This window comes from Aspergillus piperis (genome assembly GCF_003184755.1).
Source record: "Aspergillus piperis CBS 112811 unplaced genomic scaffold BO85scaffold_13, whole genome shotgun sequence".
In the NCBI taxonomy this organism is placed as follows: domain Eukaryota; kingdom Fungi; phylum Ascomycota; class Eurotiomycetes; order Eurotiales; family Aspergillaceae; genus Aspergillus; species Aspergillus piperis.
Window position 1 is genome coordinate 643046 of NW_020291603.1, and position 11474 is coordinate 654519.

At 50.7% G+C, this 11474-nt stretch overlaps 5 protein-coding genes across 5 annotated transcripts; 2 read left to right on the top strand and 3 right to left on the bottom strand.

Annotated features, from left to right (window-relative positions):
• Nucleotides 1–1733: 1733 nt before the first annotated feature.
• On the top strand, nucleotides 1734–3110 carry BO85DRAFT_489616 (alkene reductase; the record flags this gene model as incomplete). The annotated part of the gene is made up of 3 exons (XM_025663616.1): nucleotides 1734–1991; nucleotides 2054–2689; nucleotides 2739–3110. 3 exons carry the CDS (start codon nucleotides 1734–1736, stop codon nucleotides 3108–3110), a joined length of 1266 nt encoding a protein of 421 aa, XP_025514146.1.
• Nucleotides 3111–3131: 21 nt separating this feature from the next.
• On the bottom strand, nucleotides 3132–4738 carry BO85DRAFT_450867 (SDR family NAD(P)-dependent oxidoreductase). Its single transcript, XM_025660473.1, has 6 exons — nucleotides 4266–4738; nucleotides 3854–4214; nucleotides 3688–3800; nucleotides 3609–3631; nucleotides 3505–3557; nucleotides 3132–3446 (listed from the first exon to the last, which is right to left on the bottom strand). The coding sequence occupies exons 1-6, from the start codon at nucleotides 4312–4314 to the stop codon at nucleotides 3257–3259; spliced, it is 789 nt and encodes a 262-aa protein (XP_025514147.1). The 5' UTR covers nucleotides 4315–4738; the 3' UTR covers nucleotides 3132–3256.
• Nucleotides 4739–4924: 186 nt separating this feature from the next.
• On the bottom strand, nucleotides 4925–5946 carry BO85DRAFT_450870 (uncharacterized protein). The gene is made up of 2 exons (XM_025660474.1): nucleotides 5137–5946; nucleotides 4925–5072 (listed from the first exon to the last, which is right to left on the bottom strand). The coding sequence occupies exon 1, from the start codon at nucleotides 5537–5539 to the stop codon at nucleotides 5159–5161; it is 381 nt and encodes a 126-aa protein (XP_025514148.1). The 5' UTR covers nucleotides 5540–5946; the 3' UTR covers nucleotides 4925–5072; nucleotides 5137–5158.
• A 971-nt stretch (nucleotides 5947–6917) lies between these two features.
• erg4A (c-24(28) sterol reductase) lies at nucleotides 6918–8564 on the top strand (the record flags this gene model as incomplete). The annotated part of the gene is made up of 5 exons (XM_025658741.1): nucleotides 6918–6943; nucleotides 6998–7825; nucleotides 7876–8207; nucleotides 8255–8472; nucleotides 8547–8564. 5 exons carry the CDS (start codon nucleotides 6918–6920, stop codon nucleotides 8562–8564), a joined length of 1422 nt encoding a protein of 473 aa, XP_025514149.1.
• Nucleotides 8565–8882: 318 nt separating this feature from the next.
• On the bottom strand, nucleotides 8883–11189 carry BO85DRAFT_375418 (transcription factor domain-containing protein; the record flags this gene model as incomplete). Its single annotated transcript, XM_025656169.1, has 8 exons — nucleotides 8883–9309; nucleotides 9357–9592; nucleotides 9643–10077; nucleotides 10123–10418; nucleotides 10465–10838; nucleotides 10886–11001; nucleotides 11059–11082; nucleotides 11139–11189. The coding sequence occupies 8 exons, from the start codon at nucleotides 11187–11189 to the stop codon at nucleotides 8883–8885; spliced, it is 1959 nt and encodes a 652-aa protein (XP_025514150.1).
• Between the last annotated feature and the right edge of the window lie 285 nt (nucleotides 11190–11474).

Consider the following 11474-nt stretch of genomic DNA (forward strand, 5'->3'; position numbering starts at 1 on the left):
AGGCCCTCAACTTTGGGTCGGAAACTGGGAGAAGAATCCGAGAAATGACTTCAATGGCACCGGGTCACGATCGTCCCGCCCAGGTGTAGATAGGAAAACCTTAAAGGAGGGATACAGCAGCTCCCCGATGCAGTTGGACTGGGAGGCGACCATGGAGTATCCGAGCGGATCGATCGTGATAGGCCCCGGAGGTCATAACGTCTACCTGTTTTGGGAATGATGGACAGGGAGAAGCAAAGATGCACCTTGCATGGATCGTCGTGGTTGCTTGCCACTGGGGCGTTGCACGCGATCGTGGTCTAGTCTAGATATGTATCGTGCTATGTAAATACACTCGGTGTTGCGGCGGCGGCGTCCATGGACCATGGTTCCGAAAAAATTGACACCCGTAGGCGGATCCTTAGCTAAGAGTGTCTCATATCGACGCCGAAACTGGGGTTCGAGAGGGCGCCCCTCTGCGATGCCAATATTTTTTTCATAATTACTATTGGATAATCGATTCTCAAATCCCTCCTCTCCTCCGGACTAGCCGCGGAGACATGGCTGCAGGGCGTCGGAAATATCTCGAACGAACAATGGAGATAATCAGGAGTAATAACCATCCCCGATTATTGCCTCCTCCCCGGGAGCTCGTTCCAATAGCTCCTCGCGCTACCTATGCGCCAGATCCTGGCTGCATATAGGCTGTGGCGACGACGCACTATCTGTCATGGTGCTGCAGAAGAACCCGCCAAGGTCCCGACTGAGGGATTAGTGATCGTCGGTGTCCGAGCCAAACCACAATAGGGTATTCGGCATAAAGGAGAAAGCTGGGAAGTGGAAGCGTCTGTGAAAAGCCCGTGATGCGGCGGCCTCCGGCAAACTGTCATGGAGCCAGTCAACAATGGCAGAATGGATCCCTTTTCACAAGCTTGCCCGGTTAATTGTTGGCCTTAACGGGGGTTGTTCTTCCGGAAGACCGACTTGCGACACCGACCCGTAGTTTAGCGTGTGCCCTAAAGCCTCTAACGTAAACGCCAAGCGCCGCGATGAAGAAATTTGACTTTCGCTTGCTGTGTGTCGAGTGGAGCGTCGGATGGCTTCCATTCCTATTATTTCCTGGTGAATTTGATGGCTCACATTTACCTCGCAACTGTTCCCCCGTTTGATCTGAATGAAGAATTGCCCCCCAAGGTTGTGTTACTTTTGACGAAGGGGGCTGCTATTGAAACTCTCTGGGCTTCTAGAAGACGCCTTTCTGCGCCCGATCAGCAAGGCTGCAGAAGGCTTGAGTCCCACGCGGTTTGCCACGCGCTGCATGTGTATAAGGGGTCAACAAGAAAAAGGAACCTGAGGACAGACAGATGACTAAACTGGAGTCGGGTGCAATCTGTGGTTCTGTGTAGGCTTCGTGGATACACCTCCACTTCCCAAGGTTCAGCCCGTCCCTCCATCCAATTTCTCGTGTCCTCGACACTCTGGTTGGGTTCCAGTAACCTGTCAGGCTCCATCTGTCACCCTCATTTGGCAATGGGTCTGCTGCTCTCCGTTCCAGTCCACTGAGAAGGGAGAGAAGGCAATGAAGCGAACAATAGTGAGGAGTAGCCTTCATGGTGAACGCTGGTTTGCTGTCGCACCACGGCCCGTGTCAACACAGAAAGTTCCTCCCTAATTGTCCACTTGTGGCTCCCTCGTTTGTCTTTACCTTCCCAGGTAGCTTTCCCATAGATTGCATCTTTACGAGAATTCTCACAATGACCATTGTCCAGGCCCAAGGAGCGGATTCTAAGCTCTTTCAGCCGCTCGCCATTGCCAATGGCAAGCTCACCCTCAGCCACCGGGTGGTACACGCCCCCCTGACACGCAACCGGGGCGAACCGTTGAACTCAAACAGTACTCCCGAGAATCCCAATCGGATTTGGTACCCTGGGGACCTGGTTGTCGAATATTATCGTCAACGGGCAACTCCAGGCGGGCTGATCATCTCGGAAGGCATCCCTCCCTCGCTGGAGGTAAATACTCCCCAAATTCCAGCTCCGATGGGTCATTCGTCTGTTCTTTAACACGCAAGCAGAGCAATGGAATGCCAGGAGTCCCCGGTCTCTTCACGGAAGAGCAGGCCGCTGGATGGAAGCGAGTCGTTGATACCGTCCACGCCCAGGGCGGCTACATCTATTGCCAGCTGTGGCACGCCGGCCGTGCTACCGTCCCCCAGATGACCGGCTTACCCCCAGTTTCAGCCTCAGCCAGCGTTTGGGACGACCCCGAAGAGCGCTACACCCACCCCGCCGTGGGAGCATCGGAGCCGGTTCGCTATGCAGACCACCCTCCGATTGAATTGACGGTTGCGCACATCAAGCAAACCATCCAGGACTATTGTAAAGCCGCCAAGACTGCCATGGACATTGGCTTTGATGGCGTTGAACTGCACTCCGGTAATGGTTATCTCCCGGAGCAGTTCTTGAGCTCAAACATCAACCGACGGACAGACGAATATGGCGGAACTCCAGAGAAGCGCTGCCGCTTCGTACTGGAGTTGATGAACGAACTGGCTCAGACAGTTGGCCAGGAGAATCTGGCGATTCGACTCACGCCGTTTGGACTGTACAACCAGGCGCGTGGTGAACAGCGCGTGGAAACCTGGACTTATCTGTGCGAGTCGCTGAAACAGGCGCACCCCGGTCTATCATACGTCAGCTTTGTGGAGCCGGTAAGCATTATCTCATAACCCATTGAATCCCACTTACTAATGTGTTCAGCGCTACGAGCAAATTCACAGTTACGAAGAAAAGGATGCCTTCCTCCGCAGCTGGGGCCTTCCGAGTGTCGACCTCTCCTCCTTCCGCAAAATCTTCGGCTCGACCCCCTTCTTTTCGGCTGGCGGCTGGGACCAGACCAATTCTTGGGGCGTCCTGGAGGCCGGGAAGTACGATGGTCTCCTCTATGGACGGTACTTCACGAGCAACCCGGACTTGGTGGAGAGACTGCGCAGGGGCATTCCCTTTGCACCTTATGATCGCACCCGGTTCTATGGACCCTTTGAGGATAACGCATTCCACTATGTGGACTACGAGCCTGCTCCGCAGACCTCAGCCGGATTGGAGTCCACTAAGGTCCAGGTCCGACTATGATTCATGAATTGTATATACACATGACTGCGATGCTGGTTTAGTTTTATTTAGTTGCTCTTAATCCTTCCGTTGAGAAGACCGATCGGCGACGGAATTGATCCAGTGCTGTACCTAAGTAGATCAAGAAGCCTCCGTGCTCAAAGCGCTCAAGCCGTGTAACCGCCATCAACGACCAAGGCGGAGCCTACCATGTAGCTGCTCATCGGGGAGGCCAGAAAAAGGAGTGCGTCGGCGATCTCCTCCGGTTGTGCCCTACGGCCAATAGCGACTCGCTGCGAGTCTGGCTCCATGAATCCCGCATCCCAATACGTGCGGATCAAATCAGTGTCCGTGTATCTGGATCGTTAGCTAGGCGGATATTACTCCGTAGTATACTGGCCTACGGGGCACTTACCCAGGACAGATAGCGTTGATGCGTATCTCTTGTTGAATGTACGCTTTGGCGTCCTAAACCGGTTTAGTCTGACAATCTGGATGCGATTATCATGAACAACAGACCATTTTTGAGAAAGCAACCACAGCTGCAACCATTAGCCATCTAGGTACACTCATCCACCAATCTCAGTCATCCACTTACCATGCTTGGAAGCTGTATAGGCCGACATTCCTGACCAACCCCCCGGAGCCACTACCCCAAACATAGAAGCCATATTCACGATCGTCCCCCGACCGAGACGCAAACCGCGCGATCTGCAAGACGCTTAGCCGGCCGTCTTCCCCTCAAGTGGACCAGTGAAACATACTCCTGTGTCAGCATCTGGCGTATCACGGCCTTTTGGCAGAGCAGCACCCCGGTCTGGTTAATATCGATCACCCTCTGCCATTCTGCTGCCGTCAGCTCATGGGTCGCGGTCGGTTGCCCCACAATCCCGGCGCAGTGAACCGAGATATCGATGCGACCGAATCGCTCGACGGTACGGCGCACGGCTTCATCCACACATACCTCCTTGGAGACGTCTCCAACCGTAAGTTCCACTGCAACATTGGGATGTGAGGTAGCGAGCTCGTTTTTGGTGCGTTGGAGGAGTACCTCGTTCACATCCAAGAGAGATAATGCTTCGATTCCATTCTGGGCAAGCGTGAAGGCGGTGGTCTTGCCAATGCCTGAGGCAGCTCAGCACGGTTTCCCGATCGGGCTAGGTTGGTACTACCTACCATTTCCACCCCCCGTGATAAACGCCGTTCCTGATACCTTGCAAGCCATGATGCACAGTTATAGTGGTTAATACTCTCTGCCGACTGGGTTGCCGAAGCAGTCAGAACACCAGCTGGCTGGTGAGTGCTGGGCGACGTCCATATATCTAGTTGCTGGCCACTATCCACCACCCCTGTCGGGATTCGAGCGGGGTCAAGGCATTATTGTCTGACTGACTGCCTCGGTTATTCAACCCAGTACTAGTACACGTTGCTACTAGGGATTGCAGATGTCTCTTTCTTTTGCTTCATGTTGTTCTCGTTGGAGTGTACGCACCTATAGTCAACCCTGGTTGACTGTAGTCTTCCTCTTGATACATTGCCATGTGCAACTAGTATGACAACTAGCGTCTTTCACCCATTTTTCCATGGCTAGTATTGGGTGTTATTCTGGTTAATTCTCAAGGTGGCTGGCGATAGTTACACTAGTCAACTTTCTTAGCATGTCAGCTTATGCATATCTCGAATATGGTCATTGTTCTTCACGTCAGGCTTACCAGTGTGCTTAGATGATGAAGGGTCCGAAAACAATAAAGCCTATTGTTTCCGGGTGTCAGGGGAGGTGCATAAGACAGCTATGCCATCTGATCATTGATATGAAAAAGCAGATTATATTTCATCCATACATCATGATCATAGAACGTTTCATAAACAATCCATATCCAAAGCCAATCAACCAAACGTACTCAACAAAAACAATACAGGTATCATGTCACAAAGTCATATCCAACAAACAGCCTATAAAACAAATATAACACCCATAAGCCCCTAACAAACATTAGCACGCCCATTCATACATCAAGACACTCATTTCAAAAGACATCAAACTCACATCAAGCCCATCTCAAGCCGAACTAAACCACCTCCGATCCCGGATGCTGCTGCTGCACCGGATACACCACCGGCTCCGGCTTCTTCATCATCGTCTCAGAATATCCATATTCCCCTTCATTCATCGCCACAGGCTGCTGTCCCGCAGCATAAGCCTGATTATAGTATGGCGGGGCCGGCGTGCGCGGCTGCTGCTGCTGCTGCTGTGATTGCATTTGCATATGTGGATACATGTACTGCTGCTGGTACTGTTGCCGGTAGTACTGGGCGCGGAGGTTATCTTCGCGGCGTTCGCGCTTGCGCTCGCGACGGTGCTTGATGAGGAGGTAGATGCCGACGCAGATGGCAATGATGATAATGATGGGGATAATGATGATTTTGCCGATGATTTTGCCGATGCTCATTTTGAGGAGGGATTTGTGTTGTCTGGTTTGAGGTGAGAAAGGAGAGGGGGGTGGTAAAGATTGTTTGAGTGGGAGATTAGATAGAAGTCGAAGATTGGTATGTAGGTAGTTGATTGGTAGTATGTATGAGATTCTTGGAAGCTAGAATAGATACCAGTAGTAGGCAGGGAGTAGCCAAGCAGGCAATGGACAGAACTAGAAAGAATCGAAACAAATCCAAAAAGCCAAGATCCTCCCCCACAAGCTTATATATCTCTCCGTGTCTAGCAAAGACGGCCTGGACCCTCCAGCCCTACCATAGGTTGGCACGCAGGCAAGCGCGTTAGAAAATCAATCCTCAGCACGGGGGGTGATGAGCTACACTCCCTAAGGGAGGATGTTGCTGCTGAGCGCTTCATGGAGGATGCTGATTCGGTGGGTAGAACCAGGACGGCAGCGTGAATATGCAGGCCGGTTCACCTCTGTCACACGCAGCCTTACGCGTTAGGTTAGCTCTTGGTGCATCCTTGATAAAAGCTTGGTTGATGAGCGTAAGAGTGATGGTTGGAGGAGAGATGATGATCGGGGTTGGGGATGGGGCCAATCATGGTGGCGGGTTTGGCGCCGCGGGTGACAGTCGCGCATCAGCCTGGTGTCTGTCGAATCCTGGTAGGGCTGGAGAGGAGGGGGAATAGTTGAGTGTAAAATGCTGCATTGGTTTGCGTGATTTGAATCTATTTTTATTTAAGTTGGCATGAGGGGATTAAAATCGGAGACTATTACTAGTGATAGGTTAAAGAGAGTGGTACTACTACTACTGGTGAGAAGCGAACCGTCCTCGAAATATACAATGACGAACCCCCACAACCATTTGGACGAACAGTAAAAAAACGACAAAAGCACACAACCACTAGTACTGCGTACTTATTCGACCATACATGGCTAAGGAGATGCGCTAATAAATTTCCTCTACCGTCATGTCCCTATCTAATAGTAGTATAGTTCCCTCCCCAAGACTCCTTCGCTATTCCATGCTGTTACTAGTAAGTAGGGTACATCCGCACGGTCGCTCGGGCCTAGCTGACCCTTACACTAACAGCAAAGCGGACAAGGTCTCTTACCATCACAGAAATCTTAATCTTATCTCAGCTAGTTTTCCCCTTAAAGGGCTTCGGTTAGACCAAAATGAATCGAACTTCTCCTGAACTAGGGGTCCTCGCTACGATTATTGAGCCGATCCCGAGGTTTCCGGGCTCGCCGCGGAGTCCGCGGAGAGCACGGCGGGCGCGGGCTTCACGGCAACGAGGAAGGTATACAACATGAACAGCAATGGAGGACTGATAAAAATCCGCGATCGCCCGATCTGTGAAGAGCTAACAATCTGTATACAAGGAGAAGGATGTCTGCTCATAGCACGGCTACAAGGTAAGACAAATGCCTACCTAGACACGCCATGCACAGAACACTAAATTCACCTAGCCACCAACCCAACATGAAGCAATCCACGAATCCGAGCCCGGAGAAGTCTTCCGACGCCCACGAGGATGAGAAATTGACATTCGAGTTCGGAGGTGCGCCGGGGGTTACCATGCTGATGCTTGGATTCCCCCTCCTCATGTATTACATGTTCATAGGCGCGACCTTGTACGACGGCCACCTCCCCTTGCCCGATGAGAACCAATCTATTACCGACTTCCTCTTCCACCTCGTTGACCTCGCCTATACGCATGCCTATCCCCACCGCAAGGCATGGATAATATACTGGACCTTCCTTGTCCTCGAAGGATTCGGGTACCTGTACCTCCCCGGCGTATACGGCAAGGGAAAATGCCTTCCCCATCTGAATGGAAAGCAGCTGGATTTCTACTGCTCCGCGGCAGCGTCGTGGTATGTTACCATCGCTGCTGCATTAGTCCTCCACTTTTCCGGTCTCTTTCGTCTGACTACGCTCGTCGATGAGTTCGGTCCGTTGATGTCTGTGGCTATCTGCTCTGGCTTTCTGGTCTCGATTCTCGCGTACGCATCTGCCTTGCTACGAGGTGCTCAGCATCGGATGACGGGATCCCACGTTTATGATTTTTTTATGGGTGCAGAGCTCAACCCTCGCTTGTTCCAGTGGCTTGATATGAAGATGTTCTTCGAAGTTCGCATACCCTGGTATATTCTGTTTTTGTTGACGCTTGGGACTGCGTTGAAGCAGTGGGAAGACTACGGGTTCGTCTCTGGGGAGGTTTCATTTCTGCTTTTGGCACACTTCTTGTATGCAAATGCATGTGCTAAAGGGGAAGAACTGATTATAACGAGCTGGTATGTTGCTCAAAGCGGTGGACAAATTAACAATACTGATCTTGTCGCAGGGATATGTATTACGAGAAGTGGGGATTTATGCTCATTTTCTGGAACCTTGCTGGTGTTCCCATGAGTTACTGCCATTGCACTCTATACCTGGCGAGCCACGATCCGTCAACTTATAAGTGGAACCCTATAGCACTGGGCGTGCTATTTGTGATGTATCTTTTTGCATACTGGGTATGGGACACGTGCAACAGCCAGAAGAACCTCTTCCGAGCTCAGGAGAGAGGAAAGCCTGTGAATCGAAAGACCTTCCCTCAGCTACCGTGGAAATCGGTGAAGAACCCTGTCTGCATAAAGACAAAAACAGGAGATTCCATCCTGTGCAGTGGGTGGTGTAAGTTGTTCATTTCTGTATCGCGAATCAGGGCTGATGAGGTATAGATGGAATGGCACGTAAGGTCCATTACAGCTGTGACTGGTTTTTCGCTTTCTCCTGGGGCCTTATTACTGGCTTTAACTCGCCATTCCCCTGGTTCTACTCGTGCTTCTTTACTGTTATGATCATCCATCGTGCTCTGCGGGATATTGAACGTTGTCGCGAGAGATATGGAGAAGCTTGGCGCGAGTATGAGCGGAGGGTCCCGTACCTGTTCATTCCGGTAAGTCTCCTCGAGTTGCTGTTGTGATCAAGCTAACATCAGAAAAGTATGTCTTCTAAATCATTGGAATCTAGAGATGGGCCTTTCGGTAGGGCGTCTTAGTTTAGTTTGCTTAGGCCAAACCGTGCCTCACTTTTATTGGCTTACCATTCTGTTGACCTGCGTTTGCCATGCGTTTCCCAGTTGTATATAGGAAGGAAAGGGGAATAATATTTCGAATCGTTATAAATCGTCGCGTGTCTCGATGTAGTTGCCTTATTCGTCAACATTAGCCATGTTATGCATTTCGCACGCACTGAGTAGAGTGTCCAGACAAATTTCCCATCTACTAGGCGTTATTAAGAGACTGAGAGAGATGGGTTCTCAAAGCCACGGTCAACAATCAGCAGTGAGAGGAATGCAAGGTGTATTCATTGGATTGAATCGCTATTAAGGTCGAAACTCAGAATATCCATGACCGATCGGTTAGTGCCAATGAAGCCATTCAGAAACATGGATATGTCTGCTTGGTTCATGGTGGAGTCAAATGTATCTTCCGGCCATGAAACATCTGGCAGGGCAATATTCCCGGGCCCATCGGTTGTCGGAATAACAAGGGATCCATCTTGATGTTGCTCCAGCCCGGTTAGTGTCTGTTGTGAGTTCACAAGTATCTGAGCAGCCCGGACAAAAGCGTCACAGATAGTGTATAAATGCATTGACCCTCGTGAAAGGCCTTTGATTAACTCTAGGGAGCTGGCGGTATCCTGTAGCAGAGCAAGATCTGCTGTACTGGCGGTCGTGATTGCATGGGTAAAGACGATGACAAAGGGTGTGAATGAAGGATAGAGAAGTATCCTGTCCATTTAGTTTACTATGTTCATGCAGATTGAAGGGTGTCTTACCAGTTTACGTATTCTGTTTGCTTATGTGTCTGGCGACCGCGGAAGTAGGTGAAGCACTTCAGATGACTCTGTAAAGCAGCAGTCGCAGATGCGTAGCACTGGGAAGAAACTGCCATCACGTCGCGTGGATGGGTCTGTGCACGATAGATGACGGTCAACACAGAGTAAGCTATAAAGTCTGCACAGGCTGCCATCCCATGTAGGGAGTCGGCATAAAGACCCCGACTAACATCAATCTTGTAAAACTGTCAGCCAACTTGACTACCCCAACAGGAGGAAGGCGTACCGCAAGGAGCTTGTCCCGTACTGTCATCAGGTCGGAGGACAGCCGCTCAATCGATGCTGATCGTTGCTCGTCACCTGCTCGACAAGCAGAGGTAGAGTACAGCTGATCATAAACTCTACCTTGAACATTCGCGAACTCGACGATCACAAGCCCCATTAGGTCCCACGGACGATGCTTGGGATCATTTGAGGGAGTATAAAGGTCTGCATCAATATCGTGATCTTGAAAGTGTGATGTCACGCCAATATTGAGAGAGATATTCTTGTCAATGGTGTAAAGTGCCCAGAACGCACGGCGTTTTGCCTCGGCAATAGCATAATCATCCTTTTCTAAAGTAGAACGTCGGTGCAACCCGATGCTCTGGCACATATTGAATGCCAGCGAAAGGAAGGTCCAGCACCGCTGGACGTCGGTTTCCTCTTGTGCTTTCAGAACCTGCATTCGTTAGGATTTGTAGTTACTGAAGACAATCAAGCATACCCCAAGCAACAGTGCCTGTATCTTCTCCAAAGTTGGTTCAGATATAACCTCAGGCCCGCTCAAGCCAGCGGCAAAGTGTCGTTCACAGAGCGCAAGGCTTGATTGAAGATCAAAGTGTGCCAGATCAGGATCTCCCGCATGAAGATAATCGCGGATCACATAGAACAGTATACCATAGAAGAGTGTGAGCGAGCCCGGTGGCACAGGGTTCAACGGGAAATATATCGACTGGCATAGATGTTCCACACGGGTTGAGTCTATCCAAGATTGACTGACCAGGAAAAAGGGAGGTTGAGCTATATTGCGTAAGTGATAGCATCTAATGGGGGTGGAGATGTATACATTTGACCTTCTTCACCACTGCTATGACCAGATCTACAGGAAGCAATGTCTGGTTTAGTTGCATAGGTGATTGTGCTCCATTTCGATTCACGGCGTGATTGTGCCTATCGAGGCTGCTTTTGAGAGAGGAGAGCGCAGCAGAAACATAATCTCCAATCTGTCCATCTCGGGCAGTATTTGCTGCGGAATAAGCTGCGTCCCTAGCTACAAGGGTTTCATGATGAAAAGATGACTGTCCCTCGAAGGGGGGAGCTGTTGGCCCGGTGCCTATTGGGTGAGAGGCCGGCTGTACTGAAGTTGGTGGTTTTGTTATCTGATGGAGTGCTTGCTGAATGGTTGATAATTGTTCTTGGATTGCCAAAAACCTTTGTTCACTAACCTCAGTTAGCCCTGCAAACACTTATAGTCTAGCTTGACCTACCAATCGTCGGAATCGGCTCTGCGTGTCTCCGAAGACGAGACAGGCGTACCTGTCGGACCACAGGCGACTCCAAGAGCGCTGCAGCTGGAACAAGGAACTACTTTATCACACTTGATCTAAAGAGATTTACATGAGCATAGGTGGGGTATTGATGTGGTCACAGGGTACGATACCTTCCGAAGCCGACAGTTGTCGCACTGGTTGGAGTTAGTACTTGTTATAGATTAGATGGTGGCGGACGAGGAAGCCGTACCGCGCGGGCCCGGAACGAATTGCGGGCGATGGAAGGAGTCCGGGCAGCCATTGTAGGTAAAGCCGCTAATTATGAACGATAACTCGCATGATATATCGGCACTCCTCTCCTGGGTTATGACAACAGTAGCTGCACCGCAAGCCGAAGGTCTGTGAGTAGTAAAGTGCCGAATGACAAGGTAAGGGTGCGAGTAAGACCTCCGGTCATCTTGTGAAGGCGCCATTCCCGTTCGGGCTAGGTTAAAACCAACTGAGTTTAGCGAGTCCCGTGACGCCCACTCGTCTGCCCCGACGGGGCCTTTCCTAATAGGGAGGGTCTTGACGCTTCAATAACACA